Here is a 23742-nt window from a genome sequence, read left to right on the forward strand (position 1 = left end):
TTTGAGATTAGCCAGAGCTCATTTCTCTGCATCTAAATTGCTGATTTAATTTGAGGCTCTGAATGCTGATCTCAAAGGTCTGACTAGGTAGTTCTGGACTCCTCTTTACAGGAACTGGGATGTGGATAGCTTGGTGGGCAGCAGATCAGCTCTTTAAGAGAGGTGGTACAGGATGTTCTACTTCTGATAATGGCAACCCAGCTTGTTGCTAACCAACTCTCGAGAAATGAAAAGCTAGAAAATCCCTTTGAAAACATCAGAGAAATAACAAGGCAGTAAGGATTTGAGGGGCCAAAATCCTGGAGAGAAAGGTAGTGCAGAGATGAAGCTGTTATTCAGCATCATTTTCCCCTTAAGGCATTTACCAAATTTCAAGCAGCATCAAGAGAAACTGAGAGCTGAGAAGAGCTTCTAGCAGTTTCAGAATGAAGGGGAATAATAAATAGAGTTCAGGGCCCACCAAGGAGAGAAGCCAGGGTAAACACCTCAGGCCTACAGTTGAGATGCCCAGAGGTACATCCTAGTAGTAGCACTGAACCAGAAATAGACCAGTTCTCACAAAGACTAAGCCCAGCCTCCAATCTGTTCAATCCCTGACAAGGTCAGATATACCGCCACCTCCTACCTGCTCATAAGAAGCAAAAGCTAATCTTTTCTGGAAGATAATACTATCCAGAGCCCCAAATTATCTACACTTCTTCATATACAAAATCAAGCAGTCAAACAAAAATTGCCTCGTATACTGGGAGAGAAAACAAGGATACATGCTGTAAACACTAGAGCAGCCCCTAAAAGAATATTGAGTTTGTATAATTAACAAATTCATGCCAGGAGATGGGGGGGAGGATAGAATAATTTAAATGTTTAATTAAATTAAAAGAAGGCAAGAAGGGAGGGAAAAAAGGCTTATGAAACAGGTGAGACCAAGAAAAGCCAAATAATAAAATGGTAGATTTAAACCCAAATATAGGGACTTCCCTGGTGGCACAGAGGTTAAGTATCCGCCTGCCAATGCAGGAGACATGGGTTCCATCCCTGATCTGGGAAGATCCCACGTGCCATGGAGCAACTAAGCCCATGCACCACAACTACTGAGCCCGTGTGCCACAACTACTGAAGCCCACGAACCTAGAACCCATGCTCCACAACAAGAGAAGCCACCACAGTGAGAAGCCCATGCACTGCAACGAAGAGCAGCCCCCACTCACTGCAACTGGAGAAAGCCCGCGCGCAGCAACGAAGACCCAATGAAGCCCCCCCCAAAAAATTAATTAATTAATTAATTTTTAAAAAACCCCAAGGCTTCCCTGGTGGCACAGTGGTTGAGAATCTGCCTGCCAATGCAGGGGACACAGGGTTGAGCCCTGGTCTGGGAAGATCCCACATGTCGCGGAGCAACTAGGCCGTGAGCCACAACTACTGAGCCTGAGCGTCTGGAGCCTGTGCTCCGCAACAAGAGAGGCCGCGATAGTGAGAGGCCTGCGTACCGCGATGAAGAGCGGCCCCCGCTCGCCGCAACTAGAGAGAGCCCTCGCACAGAAACGAAGACCCAACACAGCCAAAAATAAAATAAATAAATAAAATTTTTTTTTAAAAACCAAAAAAACCCCAAATATATCAGCAAAATTGAGGTTATCAGAGTGTCTGTGTTCATAGGGCAGAAACCTATAGCCAAGTTACAAATAGCAAATACATTTGTGTGAAGTCACTCATGTCATGCATACCCACAAAATACCAACATTGATGAAGGTAACTTAAAATTCATAATGCAAAGACATCCATGGCAAATTGGTTAATGGGCGTCATCAATTAAATGAGCATTTAAGATTACTCAAGGCACAAGAAAACTTGAAATGCTGTGAAATTTTACAGCCCGTATAGGAAAGAAACTTGATAGTGTCTTTCTCAGATGATCCTAAACATTTGATAATAATCTTAAACACTTATATGACATTACCAATAACGAGTTATGAAGCTGAAACTTTTCTAACCTCTCATTAATAATAAGTCAATTTGAAACAACCATGCTAGAAGACTGAGGTATCTTTCTAATTTCTCTATAGAAAAACATATCACCCAACAGGCACATGAAAAGATGCTCAACATCCTTAAGCATTAGGGAAATGCAAATCAAAACCATAATGAGATATCACCTCACATCTGTCAGAAGGACTGTCGACAAAAAGGACACAAATAACAAATGCTGGCGAAGGTATGGAGGAAAGGGAACCCTCCTGCACTGTTGGTGGGAATGTAAACTGGTGCAGCCACTGTGCAGAACAGTATGGAGGTTCCTCAAAAAACTAAAAATAGAACTACCATATGACCTATTAGTTCCACTCCTGGGTATATATCCAAAAAACCCAAAAAACGAATTCAAAAAGAAACATGCACCCTGATTTTCACAGCAGCATTATTTATAATTGCTAAGATATGAAAGCAACCCAAGTGTCCATCAATGGATGGATAAAGAAGATGTGGTATATATATATATATGTATATATATACACACACACACACACACACACACACACACACACACACACACACACACAATGGAATACTACTCAGCCATAAAAAAGTGAGATTTTTGCCATTTGCAGCAACACGGATAGTAGAACCTACCAGAATTCATTCATTCTTTTATTTCTTCCTTCATGTATCCATCTATTCATGTGTTCAACAAACACTTATCAAGCACCTACTGCAGGTTAGGGACTGTCCTAGTGTCAGTGAATATGCTAATGAATGCCATAGCCTCTCTCTTTTTTTCTTGTTTTTGAGCTTATGTTCTAGTGGTAGGAGACAGAGAGTAAGCAAGTAAACAAACAAATGAACAAAATAATTCTCAAAAAGATTATAGTGGATGATATTTACCCAAGAGAAATGGAGACATACATCCATACAAAAACTGTATGTGAATGTTTATGACATTGATTGATTCATCATCATCCAAAACTGAAAACACCCCTAATACCCATTAATTGAAGAACGGATAAACAAACTGTAGTCGAGCCATGCAATGGACTCAGCAATAGAAAGGAAGGGACTACTGGTACATGCAACAACATGAGTTGAAAGAAGGCAGACTCAAACAACTACACACTGTATGATGTCATTCATATATTTTGGAAAAGATCAGTGGCTGCCAGGAGATTTATTTTCTTTCTTTCTTTCTTTCTTTTTTTTCTTTTACTTTTTCTAGGAGCTTTATTTTCTGTAAGAACAACTTAGTGTGTAATGGAGGTTATAAACTAAAGAAAGTTTGGAGGTGGAAAAAAAAAATTCCCTCCTGGGTGGAGGAAGAGGATAGGCTACAGAGGGACATGAGAGAACTGGGGAGGCTGATGGAATGTTCTATATCTTAATTGTGCTGGTGGTAGTTACATGACTGTGGAGGATTGTCAAAATTCATAGAAATGCACCACTAAAAGTTTACTGTGTAAGTTACACCTCAATCAACCTGAAAGAAAAAACTGGGTGATAAAATAGCGTTGGTCATTCCTTTAGTGTGAGTGGCCAACGAAGACCTCCTACAGAAGGTGACATTTAATGTGTAAAATGAACCTGAAGCCTCTTAGGGGTTCCTAGGCAAATCAAATCATTTCATGTAGCAGCAAATATTGGATACTAATCCAATACTTAATAACCAGAATTTCAAAGATGACTGTAATAAAAAAGATCCCTTGATCTATTACAGGGAAGTAGAAAAAGGAATGAAGAAAAATTTTTTTCTTTTATTCTGCAAAACGTGTTTTAATTAAGAGAGAATTTATGCAAACCCCACACGCTAGGAGGATTTACAAGTGCAAAAATGCAAATTTAGTCTATTTTCAAAGGATGGTATTGACAAGCACAGTTCAAAAAAAACCTCACCAGGGAGCCCTTTCAGTCTATGCTCTATGTTTCATGATTAAGCACGTGACCTGTCTCGCGTCCATGCATTTTAAGTTGCCAAAAATGATAATTAATCACACAAAAGTCTACCACTTTAAAAAAAACGACTTTTTTTTTTTTTTTAGTACGCGGGCCTCTCACTGTTGTGGCCTCTCTCGTTGCAGAGATCAGGCTCCAGACGCGCAGGCTCAGCGGCTATGGCTCACGGGCCCAGCCGCTCTGTGACATGTGGGATCTTCCCGGACCGGGGCACGAACCCATGTCCCCTGCATCGGCAGGCGGACTCTCAACCACTGCGCCACCAGGGAAGGTCCAAGTCTACCACTTTAAAAGATAATGTGTGTGACACAAGGTCAGACTTCTTTGCTGCCCTTATCTCCATAGCACTCCAACTCAAAGAGTCTTGCTGGGAACGCCCCCTCCCATTGCACCTGCCCTCTGAGCACTCCCAGAGCCGGCCAGCAACTGTGACAGATCCCTCCCCATGGGGAGACAGGAGCTGAGTTTCCTTCCGGAGAGGCAGCATATGCTTCAGAAAAATCATACCCTAGAGAAGTTATGGACTGGTGACTCATGTAAACTCCTCCAACAGAGAGACTTCCTGGGAAAGTTGCTTTAAGAGAGATTAAATTGTCCTCCCTTGTGAGAAATGGCCAGTCTCCTTGGGATCAGTGAAGCTGGGCTCTAGAACAGTAGAGGAGCTTTGGAATCACTGGGGTGATCCCCTCAGGAGAGGGCTGATTTGGAATCACTCAGGGTAACTTCCCACAGAACAGCAGAGTTCAGGATCAGTAGCTTCTACTGCCCAGAGAAGGGAAATGGAATCAGCCTTTGTTTTGATGGTTTCTGAAGAAAAGTTTTCAGTTTCCCTGAAGGAATTGGGACTTGGAATGAGGAAAGCAGGGTTCTAGTGGGACTCTACTCTGAATCTGTTGTGACGAGGCCAAATTCCATCACCTCTTTTGGTCTCGGTGTCAAACAAGGTGAGAAATTGTGATTTATAAGAAATATATATCTGGTCGTTCAGATGACCAGATATATATTTCTCACCTACATTTGCTCTCCGTCCAGTCCCTGGCTCACACTCTTAAAACCCTTGGAATTTCCTAAGTGTGTTGACAGTGAGAAAGGTGTCTTTTGTTATGTTAATGACTTCGGGAAAGCAGTTAAGGATGGGGGCTGGTCACCAAGTGATTCAACTCCTGATTAGAGGGCTGGAACTTTCAGTCCCAGCCCCAGACCTCTGGGGAGGGGGATGTGGCTGGAGGTTGAATCAGTTGTCAGTGGCCAATGGTTTAATCAACCATGACTTGGTAAGGAAGCCTCCATAAAAACCCAAAAGGACAAGGTTTGGAGGGCTCTGGGTTGGTGAACACATGGAGATGCAGGGCGAGTGGTGCCTGGAGAGGGCCGGGAAGCTCCCTTTCCTCATACCTTGCCCTACGCATCTCTTCCCCCTGGCTGTTCCTGAGGATAAAAGTGTTGTACCCTTTCACAATAAACCAGTGATTTAGTAAGCAACACGCTTTCCTGAGTTCTGTGAGTCACGCTAGCAAATTAATGGAACCTGAGGACAGGGGGTCATGGGGACCTCTGAGTTTTAGCCAGATGGTCAGAAGCACAGGTTTGTCACTGGCATCTGAAGTGGGAGTGGTGGGTGGTGCAGGCTCGTAGGACTGAGCCCTCAACCTGTGAAATCCAATGCTATCTCTCCGCTGATAGTGTCAGAATTGAGTTGAATTCTCAGACACCTAGCTGGTGCCGTGGGAATTGCTTGTTGGATGTGTGGGGAACCCCCTCTCCCAATGTTGGAAATTGAGTCTCAGAACACCATTTACAAGGATATGAACTTGAGAATGACTTCTGCTTGTAGCTGCTACACTTTATCATTTTGTCGCTGCTTAAACATCAACCACGCTGTAGTTATTGTCCTCTTACTAGATGTAAGGTGGCCTGGGCGTTGTAGCAGGCCCGGACCCCATGGAGCATCTCATATAATGAAGGAAGTAGAAAACACATCTATAAAAAGGACCTAGGAATACAAGGTAGGATAAATTTGATATTTAAAGAACCGTACAGGCAAAAGCATCTTAGGAAAGGGGAAAATATCAGTGAAAGCCAAAGGATCGGGGAATCTTTGCAGAAGAGAAGGTCTTGAACTGTGCCTTGAAAGATTGGTAGCATTTGGATAGATGGAGGGAACAGCCCAGTCATCAGGGAGGGGGAAGTGAAGTAAAAGAGGAGAGAAGTCAGGCAGCATGTATGGGAGGCGATAAGAGTTTAGCTAGAGCAGTGTTTGCTCTGGTGAATTTTGAGATAAGAAGGGAAAAAGATAGACTGGCAAAAGAGAATGGGAGGATCAGACAGAAGTTCATAGCGCAGACCGGAAAGTGAACCCCATAGGTATTCTTCAGAAAGTCTCAAAACCTCACCAATGGGATGCCTACATTCCCCAAGCCCGTGACTGGTGATTGTATTGGGTTGCCTGTATTCTTCTCTCTTCGTCTTTGAGCATCTTCCAATAGAAGATATTTTACAGACGGGAAGAGCCCATGCAGCTGGGAGACATTCGATATTTGCCTGAGGGATTCCTGATACCCTCAATGAAAGAAAGCAGTTAACACGGATCCTGGGAAAGAGATTTGGACCCCAAGGCACAGAACAAACTCTCTTCTGCGTTGTCCAACAGAACTTTCTGCAATTCTGGAAATGTTCTGTATCTGTGCTGTCCGGTAGAATCACATGTGGCACTGAGCACTTGACATGTGGCTGGTTTGACTAAGGAAGTGAATTTTTAGTTTTATTTAAATTAAATCTTGGGAGTTCCCTGGTGGCCTACTGGTTAGGATTCCAGGCTTTCACTGCTGTGGCCCAGGTTCAATCCCTGGTCAGGGAACTGAGATCCCACAAGCCGTGTGGTGCAGCCAAAATAATAATAATAATAATAAATTAAATCTAAATTTAAATAACCACATGTGGTTAGTGGCTCCCGTGTTGCACCATGCAGCTCTAGATGTCAGGAAAGGCTGAAAACTACATTATCTCATAAATTCCTTGCAGTGAAGTCAAAGAATTTGTACTGCAAGAAAGTTGCATTAATGTAATACTTTCCTGTTTCTTGACACATTCCAAATCACAAGGGAGGGGAAAACTTAGGAAAAGTCTTTTCTATGGAATCAAAGAAAGATCACTTTACAGTGGAGCACATCTGGCCACAGGATTTATTCCGTCAGCCCCATTCTAGCAGAAATAAAACTCAGTAATAATACTGAAGCAGACACAGTATAACTTGGGCATGTAATATAAATGCTATTAATATTAAATCCAGCTTTATTCTTTGCTTTTATACCAGAAAAGAAAATGCAAACTCTCCTTACCCTTTTCCTGTTAGGTCTTAAATTCCACTTATATAATACTGAGGCACTTAGTATAGAGATGGGCATCTAGTAGCAAAGACCACTACGTAAAAAATATATCCATCCATCCCAAACATTCACTGCCCATCCACTCATCCAACCATCCATCCTCCTATCCATCCACCTCTTTCCATCTATCCATCCATCAACCCATCTCATCCCCCAAATCTGTTTACTGACTCACAAAGAATAGATTTTCTCTCATTTGCCCAAATAATGAGAGCTTAATAGAGAGGAACAGAGAAGAAGCAGGTGACTGTGTGATATATTTTTTAAGAGAATGCTTTCAGATGATTAACCATACTTTTAATTAATCAATTTTTTAAATTTATTTTTAACTTTATTTAAAAAATTTTTTTAATTTTATTTTTGGCTGCTTTGGGTCTTCATTGCTGCATACAGGCTTTCTCCAGTTGCGGCGAGCGGAGGCTACTCTTCGTTGTGGTATGTGGGCTTCTCATTGTGGTGGCTTCTCTTATTGTGGAGCACGGGCTCTAGAGCGCAGGCTTCAGTAGTTGCGGCACGCGGGCTCAGTAGTTGTGGCGCATGGGCTTAGTTGCTCCACAGCACGTGGGATCTTCCCAGACCAGGGATCGAACCCATGTCCCCTGCATTGGCAGGCGGATTCTTAACTACTGCGCCACCAGGGAAGCCCCTAATCAATATATATATATTTAAAAGTAAATTTATTTATTGTATTTATTTAGTTTTGGCTGCTTTGGGTCCTTGTTGCTGCGCGCGGGCTCTCTCTAGTTGTGACCAGCGGGGGCTACGCTCCATTGTGGTGTGCAGGCTTCTCACTGCAGTGGCCTCTCTTGTTGTGGAGCACGGGCTCTCGGTGTGTGGGCTTCAGTAGCTGCAGCACGCGGGCTCAGTAGTTGTGGCTTGTGAGCTCTAGAGCGCAGGCTCAGTAGTTGTGGCACACGGGCTTAGTTGCTCCACGGCATGTGGAATCTTCCCGGACCAGGGCTCGAACCCGTGTCCCCTGCATTGGCAGGTGGATTCTTAACCACTGCACCCCCAGGGAAGCCCTAATCAATATTTTTGATCACCCGTTAGGTACAAGAAACCATCTGAGGCACTGTAAGATATATAAGAAATCTCTGCCTTCCACATTCTTAATAATCTACTTGAAAAGTCAAAGCAATGAATATACGGGAGACTAAAAAAAGAGAAATGAATGAAATACTTCAAAACAGCAAGATGAAAGATGTCACGAGATAATTCATGTATCAGATAATAAGCCTCATGTTTAGAAGAGGGCCAGAAAATCTGGATTAGAATGGTCCAACTTAGGGCTTTAAGAAGGAGGCTTGAGCCAGAATCTGAGTGATGGGCAAGATGACAGACAAAAATCATGAGTTTAAAATTTGGAAGGACCTTAGAAATAATCTAGCTCAAGTCTATTATTTTACAGATGATTCAACTAAGGTCAGAGAGTTAAGAGACTTGCTCTGACTCCCTTATATGGGTAGTAATGGCAGAAAAAAAGAAGCCTAAAATGCAGGGCTGTTGATATCCATTGCACTTCCATACATCACATGGGTTGGGGAGAAGAGTCTTCTATTTAAGAAAGGAGAAAGGATTCTGGAGAGTGGATGTGACTCAGCATAAGCAAGGAAGCAGAGCTAGGAACTTGTTGGTGTAACAACCGTGTATGAGGATCTCAATGTGTGTAAGGAGGGGAAGATAGCATGGGGTGAGGGGGAGGCTGGGACCAATAGTGAAGGGGTTTGAATGCAAATCTGCAATTGGTCAGTGTCGTGAAACACAGAATTCTGGTTTCTGGGACTATCTTGAAGTCTCCCTTTAGTGCCCCAGTATAAACTTTTCTAGAAAAATGTTATTCTTTTCATATTAACAAAGACTCAAGTTCACCTGGGGGGAGAAAAAGCTGCAGAAGGGAGGCTGGGGTGAGTACTCGCATTGCTGGTCAATCTATAGGGGGCAGGGATGGACGGCTACCATCCATCCTGAGTCAGTAGATTTAGGATGAGGGCTAAGAATTTGCATTTTTTTTTTTTTTTTTTTTTTTTTTGCGGTATGCTATGCGGGCCTCTCACTGTTGTGGCCTCTCCCATTGCGGAGCACAGGCTCCGGACGCGCAGGCCTGGCGGCCATGGCTCACGGGCTTAGTTGCTCCGCGGCATGTGGGATCTTCCCGGACCAGGGCACGAACCCGTGTCTCCTGCATCGGCAGGCGGATTCTCAACCACTGCGCCACCAGGGAAGCCCGAATTTGCATATTTTTAAGCTCCCCAATGATTGCGATGATCATCTCGTTTTGAGGGTCTTCTGGTTCACCCTTTGACCAATCCATCAGATACAGACTACCACTTTGGAAAACTCTTTAACAATATTTACTAAATACCTGCCCCTATGGTCCAGCAATTCCTCTCCCAGACATATACCCAAGAGAAGCACTTTTGTTCCCCAACAGGCATGAATAAGAATACCCAGAGCAGGTTATGATCAACCTCAAACTGGAAAAAATCCAATGTCCATCAGTATTAAAATGGATAAATGAACTGAGGTATATTCATACAATGGAACACTACACAACAATTAAAAAGAATAAACCATTGCTTTGTGCACCAACGTGGATGACTATCCCAGACATAAGGATAAGCATAAGAAGTATGATTCCATGTAGATGAGATTAAAGAACTGGCAAAAATAATACAAGGTAACTGAACTCAGAATAGTGATTGCCTCTCTATGGGGTTGGGTATTAACTGGAAAGGGACATAAAGGAAAATCCTGGGGTGCTGGAACTGTTCTATATCTCTATCTGGGTGGTGGTTATGTTGTTATACAGAATATGTGAAAATATATTGAGCTGTACACTTGTTCAGTTTACTGTATGTAAGTATACCTTGTTGAGAAGAAAAAAATACAGATATTGTGTGTGTGTGTGCGCGCGTGTGTATTTGCCCTGCCAAGCTCATGAGGTTGTTATAAAACTCCAATAGCTTTTAAAGATGAGACACATAGATAAGTACAGTCATATATTTTAACTAGCTCAATACCTATTCTTGTTGAAATTGGTTAGAGGCACTACTTGTGATTCAGGTAATCGGTCAGCTTTTTTAAGCCTTAAAAAAACCACAAAAAGTTAGTTATATGGAAGCTTACAGTAATTTCTGAACTTGGGAAAGACGTGCGGTAATTGTAAACTTGCTGAGAACACACCAGAGCTGCCAAATGGTGCAACCTAGCTTTTGAGAGAGCCTTTCTGCTGATGGGGAATTTGGTCTGCTTTGAAACCCCAGAGAAGAGTTCCCTGCAGCTGTATCTTTCCATTGCACTCTCTCACTTTCCTCTCCCCGACTCCCCTCTCCCCCATTCCCCACCCCATCCCAGGAAGACAGGAAGCGCCATCTGTACCACTGCACTCACCAACCCGGAAACCAAAAGCTCATCATCCTATCAAGAAAACGACTGTCATCCTGAGGTGCCCTTGGCCACTGGTAACCAGCCACAGACCTGCTGCCAGCTCCACAGTTTGCCTACCCTGGGTCAAGAGTGAGACTGCCTGTGGTCATCAGGCCTTGGTGGGCATATGTTCAGGGTTAGAGCGAGCTGGGGGTGAGTGGCAGGAACCGAGAAACCCTGTCTAGTGGGCGCCATGTGCAAACCTCGTTCCTGGACTATTATTTTTCAGTCTGAAAAAGTTGTGTGTGCTGAGCAGTGTACTTCAGGCAGCTAAGTATAAACACATGTCTACAAATACTGATAACACTATCTTTATTTGTCCATTACTCCACAAACCCAGATCACCTGGGGACTGTTTGTTCCTCTACAAAGTGAGAATCCAGCACCGTATGTATTAAAATGTGGGACATTTCTTCAGAGTATAAATTTTCAAGAGCTGCTTCTATGCCTTCCTCCGTACACTCTCAAATCCCTTTGTATCTTTAACACCATAACATACAGTTGATTTTAAAATAAAAATTGATAGTCTCTGGTTCCTTGAACCAGTTTTTCTTAATTTGACCATATGGTTGACAATGTGTCTGAAGCCTATTCATTACTGTGTCCAGTTCTTGAGCCCAGAGGTACATAAGACATGCTCAGCCATTTATGTGAACAATCTGCAGGTATTTCCTGACTGGTTATTTCAAGCAAGTGTTTTTTACATGATAGACACCTGATAAATGCTCAGAGAATGAATATGAATGTTTAAGAATGAATAAATGTGAATTTTTAAGCAATATGTTCACACAAGAAATGCAGTTCGCAAATATGTATATTTCCCAGAATAAAACACTGTATTGGACTCCTTCCCCCGGCCCAAAACACAAAAACTCTAAAAGTATTGTATATGGAAGTACATCAATAAAGATACTAAAATTTGAAATCAACCTTGAATGGAGCTTTCTCAAGGAAAGAAAATATCCAAATAATGCTTGATTTCACCTAAGAGATACTTAGAAAAACCAGCACACAAACTGTTCAGTTCCAGAGAACCAAATACAACATCAGCTGTGAAAAAAGTTAAACTGTCTGAAGAGAATGGATGTCAAGGAAATGCTGCTTATTTTCTCCTCTTGGTTATTTCTGAAATAATATTTGAAGAAGAAATGCAGTGGGACTTTTCTGTTCTCTGAAGACTTTGAATTGCTTCCAAGAAACATTTACCTGGGGTTTAAACTCTATTAGGTGTTTGTTTGTTTGTTTCTCATCAGTCAATTAATTTTGAAGGGAGTGAGAAGTTAGGAAGGGGCAAGGCTAAATCAGCTGTCTCCAGAAAATGCACCTCAATCTTATCCTCAGAGATCTTTTTTCTCCCCCCCCCCACCCCGCCGCTATCCAGAAAGACTTTTCTTTCTGAAACCAATATGTCAAACTCAACAAGTAGTCCCTAGAACATAAACATGCCTGGAAGGGAACTGGAGTTTGCGTGAAACTTCCCTGTGCACCAACAGCCCTGTTTGTCCCGATGTGGTAGCTCATTTACCGAGGCATCTACCACCCTCAGAGAGAAGGTCACTGTCCTCCAGGACTTACCTGTCTGCTGAGAGAGCTGTGAGTGTGAAGACAGACACCCCTACCGAGGTAAGCTGGATAAAAGGGATCAGTTTGCAGCCAATCCTGCCAAACAGCCATCTGTCGGCCAGGTACCTGCTGGCATCTACGGGCGCACAGGTTACCAGGAGGAGCAGGTCTCCCAAAGCCAGGCTGGAGATGAATAGGTTTGGTACATTTCGCATGGACTTCACGGTACAGAAGATCTTGATCAGGGTGATGTTGCCAACGAGGCCTATCAGAATGATGACCCCATAAATTGCAGGGATGACATACAGGACCCCGGGGTGGAACCAGTCTTCGTTCATGGGTAGATCCACACTGTGATTAGAGATGTTGCAGCGTACGAAATGGTCCACTTCCAAGTTTAGAAGCAAACAGTCATTCAGAGCCATCCTCTAGATTCTTTCCCACCTAGAAAGTGCCCTTAGATGCTGTTGCTTAACTTTTGACTTTGCAGTTTGGTGAAGATGATAAAATCTATGCTGGGCTCTTTATCTTCTTTAATAAAAATACTCTGAGTACATAGAGACTATGGCATTCAAAATTGTCACTATTCTGACGCTGGTGCTGCTCTGGTCTTTACGTGACCAATGCAATACATCTCTAAATTCAGTAAGTTAACAACAAAACACCCACAAAAACTCAGCTCCCAAAGGGCTTAGAATCAAACCCACTCCGTACCAACTCCTTCTACCTTCATTCTAGTCTGAGTCTCCCTGGATGCAGTTGACTAAGAACTTTTGGCCTGCTATTTTCACACGGCATTTCCCGTCTTTGCTGATATTTAGAACCTGAAGGTTTAAAGAGGGTAGAAAAAAACTGTACCAAGAAAGCCTGAAATGCTATAGGCAGGAATGCTTTGCACGTCACCGGCTTCACCAGCAAACCAGCAGCTCTGCTGAGCTGAGGCTCTGAAGAGGAACAGGGCTACTTATAGGCAGAGAATGCCAGCCCCCTGCTGGACACTTCAGTCACTGCCCGGCCGCCTGCTCTGCCCAGATGAGACTCTCCCAGCAGTCTGTGGGTCCTAGCAGATAATTTGGGCTTCTCTTTTTCAGACACAGCACTCTGCAAAGCACTGGAAATCTTTCTGATACTAGGCTCCAAATCCAGACTCACATCCCGTTTTCTCATCTTTTCCAATACATTAGGATGACATGTTAAGGTTGCTATAAAATGAGGTCTGTCCCTGAATTAAATAGCACACAGATGAGCAAGGCGTCCACATGTGAGTGGTCTCACTCAGCCTTCCCACTGCCTATTTGAACAGGGACTGCTACTGAGGGCAAATAGGCACAGGACTCCTGCCTTAAACCTTCAGCACCTGACATCTGGGAAGAACAGAAAGCAGAACGCACACACGCTCTGTCCTGTAGATCTGCCAGGCCATTCTTTTCCCCTTTACCAGAGAGAAATAAAATCAGAAGCCAGCTGTGTTCTAATTCTCACAGATAAGTACTCTTTTCCAGAAGAATTTTCTCATTGGATCTAAAAGGTACATGAATTGGCATTCTGGTGCAGCTATTTGCAATTTTTAATTAATGTTTGCGGCGCTTTATAGCAAATTTCCTCGTAAGCCCTGAGTGGGAAATGAACTGTAAAGGAGTTACAGATAGAATAACGAGGAATTGGGGAGTGGAAAGAATAACTTAGAGTTGACAGGTGCCAGGAAAGGCTTTATTGAGGAGGTACTATTAGATTTAAGCTTAGACCTTTAGCAAAAATGTATAAATACATTACAAGGGTGAATCTTCAAGACTTCCGTGAAGCTCTTCAAGCTCTTCCAGATACATCACAGGAAGCCAGTTACTAGCAGGCGCTGCCACTGAAAGTTTGGTTTTTCAGGATTCATAAGGAATAAAGAAGCTTGCACTATGCCAGGGCCCACCAAGTGTGTTGTCATGGAGATTTCCAATGGCAGCTTACAACACTGAGGCGGCTGCCACGCTTCTTCCATAAACCCAAGGGCTTGTGCTCCTCTCTCAGCCAGCAGTAGAGAGTCTGCTGTTACATGCCCGGAGGGGGAAGAGCTTCTCAGTGGTGATCGGTAGCACTAGTAATGAGTCAGTAACCACAAGCCTACTGGTGTTGATGAGTTACTGGCAGTAGAGCTTAATAATGCTGTGCGTGGACTCCGTGCTGAAGTCCTGGCTCCCTCATTCATTACCTTGGCAAGTTACTTGGTGTCTTAAGCCTCAAGCTCCTCATCTGTAAAGTGGGGATAATTCGTGAAGTTAAATGAAATTACCTGTGTTAAGACTTCATAGTATTTGGCACATAGTAAGTGCTCAAGTAATAATCAGCTGCTACTATTAAACCTATTATTATTGTTGTGATTGAAAGAGACTATTTTTGTGATTTTATTTTGGAAAAGCCCAGTAAAGTCAGAAGAGCGACTGACCTCAGATCAATAGGCTAAAAGTTCTATCATAGTAGCCAGTCCTCCATTTACTTGAAAGACATTTGTCAAATACCTGCCAGTTTCCAGGCATTGTGTAAGAGCCTGAGAAAAATAACATGAAGATACGTGTTGTTATAAGACCCGTCATGATCCCAACTACTCAAGCTTAGAATCAGAGGACCTGGTTTCAAAGAATAATGCCAAGAAGGGTTTTCACATAAATTCTGCAAATGCTTCTGGTCGTTCTATACTGTATTCATAATTCTGCTTCTTGAAATTGCTGTGGTGGCTTTCTTCTCTGATCATTTACCTTTCTTCCCCTCAATGACAATCATTGCTTCTGGCGTTGTTTTTGTTGTCATTACCGGAGGGACAGCCGTGTAGGAATTACGCCAAAACTCAGAGAAATTCACCACTCTTGGACTAGAAGAATTAGTGACGCATTGAACTGCCCAGGGTCGCCCTGAGCATTTCGAAACAGACGTAGCAAAAGCCAGAACCTGGCTATATTATTATATTAAACCCGGGCAGCTTTGGGCCTTTTAACCTCTGAAAGTTCCTTGAGTATTGTTTAAATAGAAATCAACTCTGGCTTCTTTAAAAAAAAAAAAAAAAAAAAAAAAAAAAAAGTTGCGGGCTTCCCCGCTGGCGCAGTGGTTGAGAGTCCGCCTGCCGATGTAGGGGACACGGGTTCGTGCCCCGGTCTGGGAAGATGCCACGTGCCGCGGAGCGGCTGGGCCCGTGAGCCGTGGCCGCTGGGCCTGCGCGTCCGGAGCCTGTGCTCCGCGACGGGAGAGGCCACAACAGTGAGAGGCCAGCGTACCGCAAAAAAAAAAAAAGTTGCAGCATTTAGACCCCATCTCCTCCCTTTTCTCCAGAGAAGGTGACATTTGATCTTTTTTTTTTTTAAGATTGATTGATTGATTTAATTTATTTTCGGCTGCATCAGGTCTTAGTTGCTGCACGCGGGATCTTCGTTGAGGCGCGCGAGCTGCTTTCTAGTTGTGGCGAGCGGGTTTTCTCTTCTCTAGTTGTGGCGTGAAGGCTCCAGAGCATGTGGGCTCTGTAGTCTGTGGCACGCGGGCTGTAGTTGAGGCGCACGAACTCAGCAGCCACAGCACACGGGCCCAGTTGCCACGTGGCATGTGGGATCCCAGTTCCTTACCCAGGGATCAAACTCACATTCCCTGAATTGCAAGGTGGACTCTTCACCACTGGACCACCAGGGAAGTCCCGACATTTGATCTTAAAGGCTATTTGGCAGAACCCCTTGAACAGAGAAAATAGTATGCACCTAGGATGGAGGCTTAAAGGAAAGAGCATGGCATTGAGCAGGGGACAGCTTCAAGCCCAGAAAGGGCATCCAGATTGGAAGAGAGAGGGCAGGGAAAGAGCAGTGTGAAATGAAGCCTGAGGCAGGTTTGGGTGAAATTGTGATGGATCTTGTATTCTTGTTAAGAAGTTTGGTCTGAAGGGCATGTTTTTGGTTCACAGAGAGGACTCCCAGATGTTTTGTTGTTTCCCTTTATTTCTTTAGACACTCCTGTGTGCTGAGTCAACCACACCTCTTAAATCCAACTGGGCTGTTAATGTTTCTAGCCGGTGTAAGTTACACGGATGCTGAAAGTTAGCAGTGATTCCTCACGGCTGTTGTTGGTGTTAGGTGTCCCACAACACTATAGACGGTTCTGAGGGTATTTTAAGAGTGAGGATATATTGAGGTTCAACACCTAATGTTTTCTGGGAGCAAGGATATTTTAAAAAGCTAATTAGAGAATTTTGATATCATTTCAACTAATTAGCTATAATGACTCTTTCCATCCCTACCACTATGTGTCGCCTTCCAGCAGATCACCAAACATACTTAGACATTTGCTTAGCTTTTTATTTAACGGTGAGCATGAGATGCCTTTGACTTATGAAAATGACACAGAACAAACATAATACAAAGTCCCCGTCCTCAGGGACTCCAGTTTCTGAATAGAATTGGAGTGTGACTCAGCATCCTTTCTTATGTGTTGGGCCAGAAGCGTCACTTCTATTTCAGTCAAGAGAGTCACATTTTCCATTCTTCCAGAAAATTGGATTTTTTAAAAAATATGGGGGCGGGGTGCAGTCATTTGGTAGAATTTAGGAGGATGGGTGGACTCAACAGGACGAAAGAGAGTTAAGACAAAGTCTCTGCCCACCAGCTATGTGCATGGCACTGTCTTCCAGCAGCTGGCATTCTTGGTAGACTGACAATGAACATACATAGAAAAGATAAATTAATTGTAGAGTGGGTAGAATTTGTAGGTGGAACCAGAGTAAAGAGAAGGGGATGCTTTGGGTCTGTCTGTGAGATAGTCTGGAACAAAGCTGTAGAGGGGAGTAATAAATGAGAAAAAGGAGATTGGATCTGCTGGGGAAGATTTAAGGTTTCTGGTTGGACTTCAGTCTATAAAACACTGGTTCTTCAAAAAAACTCAAGATTGCCTGGAGTGCTTCTTAAAAATACAGATTCTGAGGCCATACCCCAGACCTATTGAATGAGATCTCCAGGGATGGAACGCAAGAATCACTATTTTTCATGAGGTCCCGAAGGGATTCCAGCCCTCTGCTATGCTGGGGACCAATGATGCAGGCAGTGTGCGACCCAGAGATCACGGCATTACAGTCCTTGTGCCTGCCCTCTGTGGAGGGAGAGGGTGAACAAGGAAGCACATTTAGGAGACTGTTGCTATGGGCCCTTGATACCCGAAGTGTGGTCCTGGAGCCAGCAGCTTGGGTATCACCGTAGAGCTTGTGAGAAATGCAGAAACTCAGGCACCACCCCAGATCTCCTTAATCATAATTTGCATTTTAACAAGCTCCCCAGGGATTCATGTGCACCTTAAAGTTTGAAAAGTACTGCTCTAGGCATTAGGGAGCTCTGGCAGAAAAGGTTAAGAAACCAGGGCAGGAACTGGGAACAGATAGGAAACTGGAATCTCAAGTTCAGAATGAAACCAGCAACTGGCCCAGCTGGAAGCTGACTGAAGAATCCCTCATTTACGGTTTTTGATATCCCCCTGATAATGGCTGGGGGTTGTCCCAGGCTGCATGGCAGGCAAGCTGTTTTTGCCACAAGACGGGGACCAGAATCCCATTACAAATATAGGCAATACAGGCAATGGAGAAGCCCAAGATGGTGAAATTTTTTTAGGCTTGTGACTCAGTATAAACAGCAAGAACAAGAGGGAAGCCACTCTGGAGGAAAATGCTGAATCTGGTTTCAGGCATATCGAGTCCACTATATGAACAAGGGAAAGGAAGGAAGTCAACGGAAATGACAGCTGAATTCTGGAGGCAGAGAGGTAAATAATTAAGAGGACTGACTGGCTGGGAACCAGGATGATGAATGACAATAGTTTAACTGTACAGAGAAATCACCAAGAATCAAGTGAAGTTAGGCTTTGAGGAAAAGGTCATGTGCTGAAAATCAGTGGGTACCAAACATGATTGCAATATTACATTTGTGGCAACACCCTGGAGAAGCTGCTGAAAAGATTGCAGCAACCCTTGCTTGAGATGTCAAATTTTAGCGCTGCAGCGGGAACAAAAGAGATGGATGACTGTATCCAGATCCGGTAATGCTGGGATCACTTCAAGTTCCCTTCTTTTTTCTTAACATTCTGTGACTTTTCACGATGCTTGGAAACTCAGGAGGGATTGGGGGAGTCTTCTGAAAGAAAGAGTCAGGTTTCATTTGGTGCCACACAAAGCTGCAGAAGGCCAGGTTGATGCCCAGAGAAGGCCTGGAGTGGAAGACCAGACTCTCAGTCAGACCTGAGGCTGACAGAACACCTCGCGTGGCGGTTTTAACATGTTCCACCAGTTCTTGGTACTCTTTCCTTCAAGAGGTGGAGATAAATTTTCCTCCCATTGGATATGAGCTGCACTCAGTGACTGGCTTCCAACAAACAGAATGAAGCATCAGTGATAGTGTGTAACTTCTAAGATTAGATGACAAAGGACATTGCAGCTCCCTCCGTGCACTGTCTCTTAGATTACTTGCTCTGAAGGAAGTCAGCCCCCATTCTGTGAGGACACTCAAGTGACCCTATGGACAGAACCACAGGCTGAGGAACTGAGGCCTCCCGTCCACAGCTCTGTGAGTAAGTCATCTTGGAAATGGATCCTCCAGCCCCAGTCAAGCCTTCAGATGACTGCAGCCCCAGCCAACATCTTGACCACGATCTCAAGAGATACTCTAAGCCAGAACCATCCAGTCAAAACACTCTCAAATTTCTCACCCACAGAGACTGTTGAGTTAATAAACATTTTTGGTTTTAATCCACTGCTTTATGGTAATTTGTTATGCAGTGATAGATGTGGAACACCTGGTAAGTAGAATGGATGAAGGGCGAGGGGAACCACCAAAAAGACAAAATAAAACAGAAAAGAAAAACCAGAAAAGGCAAGTGCTATAAACCAGGTTGAACCTTGAGTGGTTAGAGTGTGAAGGAAAGTACGGTCCAATCTAGAAACGTTATGGAGACCAAAATCCATTTGTTATTCAGTACCAGCAGAGTTTTTATCTGGATAAAATATGTGTATTTTAAAAAAATTATAAATGAGCTGAACTTTCTTGCCTGGCCACCATGTACCTGAAAAGTAGACTATTTACATCCCATTTCCCCATCTGCTCAGTGAGCTTAGGCAAGTCAAGTCAACTCAGTGAACATTATTTGCCACTGAACTGTTCTGTGCCATGGATTCCCCGTCCATAAAATACAGAGCATTTTCCCTTGGCCTATGCTTCAGGACAACTTGAGGCATTAGTATCACCCAGTGGCACCTAAGGCAACATAAAGTGGCACCTTCCCCTCTGCCCTCAGCCATCTCTCTTTCCAGCTCTTCTTCTCTCCTGGAAGAATCCTATCAGTCAAACCCCAGGCCCCCCTGAAACGCATCCCTTGTATTATGTCTATACCTCTACTAATAGATGTCTGACAAGACAACATGTTGCTGGGATGAATTCCTTTTTAAACATTTTATTTTGAAATAACTTTAGGTTTATAGAAAAGTTGCCACTATAGTACAAAGAGTTCCCATATACCCTTCTCCCAGCTTTCTCTATTGTTAGCATCTATAAAACTAAGAAATAAGCATGGGCACAAGACTATCATCATCTAAACTATGGACTTTACTCAGATTTCACCAGGTTTTCTACCTGTCATTTTCTGTTCCATTATCCAATCCAAGATACCACACTGCATTTACACATCATGATTCCTTAGTCTCCTCTTATCTGTGACAGTTTCTCAGATATTCCTGTTTTTTGTGACCTTGACACTTTTGAAGAGTACTGGTCGGGAATTTTGTAGAATATCCCTCCATTTGGGTTTGTCTGACATCTTTTCATTGTGAGACTGGAGATATGAATTTGGGGTAGAAAAACCATAGAGGTGAGGTGCTCTTCTCATCACATCATATTAGGGAGTATTTATTAGTTGCTACTCTAATAAATTACTATGAATTTAGTGGCTTAAAACAGAAATTTATTCTTTTACAATCCGAAGGATGAAAGTCTGAAATAAGTTTTACAGGCTAAAATCAAGCTGTTGGCAGGCCTGGTTCCTTCTGAAGGCTCTAGAGGCCCCCATCATTCCTTGGCTGGTGGCCACGTCACTCCAGTCTCTGCTTATGTCATCACATTGCCTTCTCTTCTTCCATAGGCAAATCTTTCTTTGCCTTCCTCTTATAAGGACTCTTGGGATTACACTGAGCCCACCCAGGTAACCTAGAATAATCTCCCCATCTCGACTGCATCTGCAAAGTGCCCTTTGCCACATAAGGTTTTTTGTTTGTTTGTTTGTTTTTAATAGTAATTTTATTATTTTTAAATAAATTTAATTATTTATTTATTTTTGGCTGCCTTGGGTCTCTGTTGCTTCATGAAGGCTTTCTCTAGTTGCAGCGAGTGGGGGCTCCTCTTTGTTGTGGTGTGCGGGCTTCTCACTGTGGTGGCTTCTCTTGTTGCGGAGCACGGGCTCTAGGGGCGTGGGCTTCAGTAGTTGTGGCTCGCGGGCTCTAGAGAGCGGGCTCAGTAGTTGTGGCGCACGGACTTAGTTGCTCCGCAGCATGTGGGATCTTCCCGGACCAGGGATTGAACCTGTATCCTCTGCATTGGCAGGTGGATTTTTAACTACTGCGCCACCGGGGAAGTCCCGCCACATAAGGTTTGCCATATAACATAGTCACAGGTTCCAGGGATCAGGACTTGGATATCACTGGGGGCTGTTACTCAGCCAACACAGAGTACATGATATCCATATGATTTATCAGTGGCCATGTTAATCTTGAACACTTTGTTAAGGCTGTGTAGGCCAGGATTCTCCACTGTAAAGTTATTATTTAGGGGGACACATTCCTTTTAATTACCAGAAATATGATTGTATTCACACCCAAAGTAATGATGTTGACATTATGTAACCATTCAAAATTACTTATATTAAGTGTCATTCCCTACCAGACCCAGTTCTAGACCCTGGAAATACAAAAATTAACAAGCAATGGTCCGTACCCTCAAGGAGATAATTGCCTAACTAGGACAACATTTGCAATTTCTTTAAAGAAAGTAAGTTTATAAACATAAGCAAGCTTTCTGTTTAAAGAATCTAGACACTGTTTTGGTGATGACCTTTAATTGTATAGAGAGTTTTAGGTCATGTGAAAATGGAAACTAATTTTCTTATACTTTCTGAAATCCGATTGGACTTTCTGTGACCATTTCCCACTTTGACATGCTCTCTTGAATTTTCTTCTCAAAGGTGAAGTATAATCTCATGGGCAAACCAATAAAAATGCCATCAGGCTTCTCATCAGAAAGTCTGGCTTTTATTTTATACCCGGCCAGCTTTATGGCACCAAAAAAGCTGGGATGTACCCCCAGACTCTGAGTGCTCGTGTAGCTAAAGCGAATCTCCACACCTCACATTTCACCCTTTCCTTTGGCCTGTGAAATAATACACCATGTTCTTCTCCAAGGAAGATGCTAGGAAGCAGGATTACCCATAGATTTTTCTTTAGATGCAACTATAGCACTTCAAACTCAGAGTGGTTCCATGGGAACTCTCACTCAATACCAAAACTCTGTTATTTTTACTGCTTGAAGGAGACTCACCTCAAATGAACTCCAAGTCATGTCTAAAATATATATCCCATACTAGGTTCTTCAAGTCAAATACTCTCAAAATGGAACAACTGAGAAATACACGGGGAATTCATCATTCACATACTGCAGAATTCAAGCTTCCCCTGGTCTTGACACGATATATCAGAGACAAGATCTTACTCAAATTGTTTATTAGCTGCCTACCTTTGAAAAAGTCACTTTAAATTCTCTGCACTTATACTTTTCTTCAATATATAAAAAGGATTTACATGGCATTAAGGTTTTCCGTCTTTATCTCAGAGAGCTGTTGTGAGATTCAAATGAAATAACAAACATGAAGACATTTAAAAGGTATAGATTCCTAAACAATTTTAAGTTACTGTGTATATTGTTAATATCTGAGGTACAATCATGGTATCGTAGTTATGTTTTCAAAAGTCCTTATCTTTTAGAGCAGGGGCAGCCAACTTTTTCTAAAAGGGCCAAATAGTAAATATTTTAGGCTTTGTGGACTATAGGGTCTCTGGGAAAGCAGCCAATAGAAAATAGGTTAAGGAATGGGCGTGGCTGCATCCCAATAAACTTTATTTGTAAAATAGGAGGTTGATCCATGGGCCAGAGTTTGCCAACCTTTGTTTCAGAGAAACTTACTGAAATAGTTATGGGTGAAATGATGTGACAGCCAGGATTTCCAAATCATGGAAAGTGGAGAAGTGAGTAGGGGCAAAAATGAAACAGGATTGGCCAAGTAGGTAATTGTTGAAGAAAGGTGAGGGAATGTGGGGATTCATGTAATGTATCTATTTTGTATATGTTTTAAATTCTCCACGAAACGAAATAGTATCAAAAATGTAATTTATTATTAACATGATAAATAATGCCAAACAAGTAACTACACATGTATCTTTGAGAACTTGGCATAGAGTGGAGCTTCCTAGAAGGCTAGCAGCATCACTCTGGCGATTCAGATATGCATTTCCTCTATTCCACATCAATCTGGAGACCCAAGATTGAAATGGCATGGAGCACACATGATTTGGGATGGGACTGATTTCAGAGTGGCTGTTGGATTGTCAGCTTAGGAAAGTGCCTCTTAGATGCAGTGGGGAAATGGACCGATTTGCATTTTTTTATTACCCCGTCCCTCTCTCTCACACACCCTTTCTCGTTCCTCTCTATGGCCACATTAGTGTATTTTAAATTCTGCTTGTGTCTTACAGAACTCAAAAATGTGAGACCGATTTTTAGACTAAGTCCCTTTTCAAGACTATGTGTCCTGACCCAGGCTCTTTATCAAGGAGTCCAAAAAACTAGAAGTGGCTTTGCCTATATCCCTATTTTCCCGTATGAGTTGTACAGGCTCAAATGACCGTTTTAGACCCTTATGCTAAAATTCTAGAAAGGGCCTTCTTATACTTCAAGGACAACTAAACACTCCATTTTCCCCCTGCTTGAAATCTACTACCAGCATTTACCTTTCTATTTCTCTTAGCAAGTTTTTTCATCCTTTTCTTGTAAATTGCCAGATAATGAATAGTACAGGATCTATGGGAAGGGGCGAGGACAAAGGATAAAATAATAGAAAGAACTAACATTGACTCAAGATGTTTTAAACGTGTTCCCTCATGGAGTCCTTACAGCCACCCTATATATAGGACTATTAACATCCCTTTTACAGATGAGGAAATGAGGTACAGGGAGGGGAGGCAACTGGCCTAAATTTACACAGTTAATAAGTGTGTTCCGGTAACAGGGTGCTTAACCACTAGACCATACGCCTCTCAGGGGACAAAGGGTAGCAGCAGAGAGACAGTCCTGCCTCATAGTTCTCCTGGGAGGTGAAACAGACAAATAGGAAA

General features: G+C 43.0%; 1 protein-coding gene across 1 annotated transcript in view; it reads right to left on the minus strand.

Annotated features, from left to right (window-relative positions):
* Nucleotides 1-13116, minus strand: part of GRPR (gastrin releasing peptide receptor) — a 31583-nt gene extending 18467 nt beyond the window's left edge. The window contains exon 1 of the mRNA XM_059050866.2: nt 12324-13116. Coding sequence (XP_058906849.1) covers nt 12324-12736 — 413 coding nt within the window. The 5' untranslated portion in view covers nt 12737-13116. The remainder of the gene's footprint in view (nt 1-12323) is intronic.
* Between the last annotated feature and the right edge of the window lie 10626 nt (nt 13117-23742).

This window comes from Kogia breviceps, chromosome X (genome assembly GCF_026419965.1).
Source record: "Kogia breviceps isolate mKogBre1 chromosome X, mKogBre1 haplotype 1, whole genome shotgun sequence".
Classification (NCBI taxonomy): Eukaryota; Metazoa; Chordata; class Mammalia; order Artiodactyla; family Physeteridae; genus Kogia; species Kogia breviceps.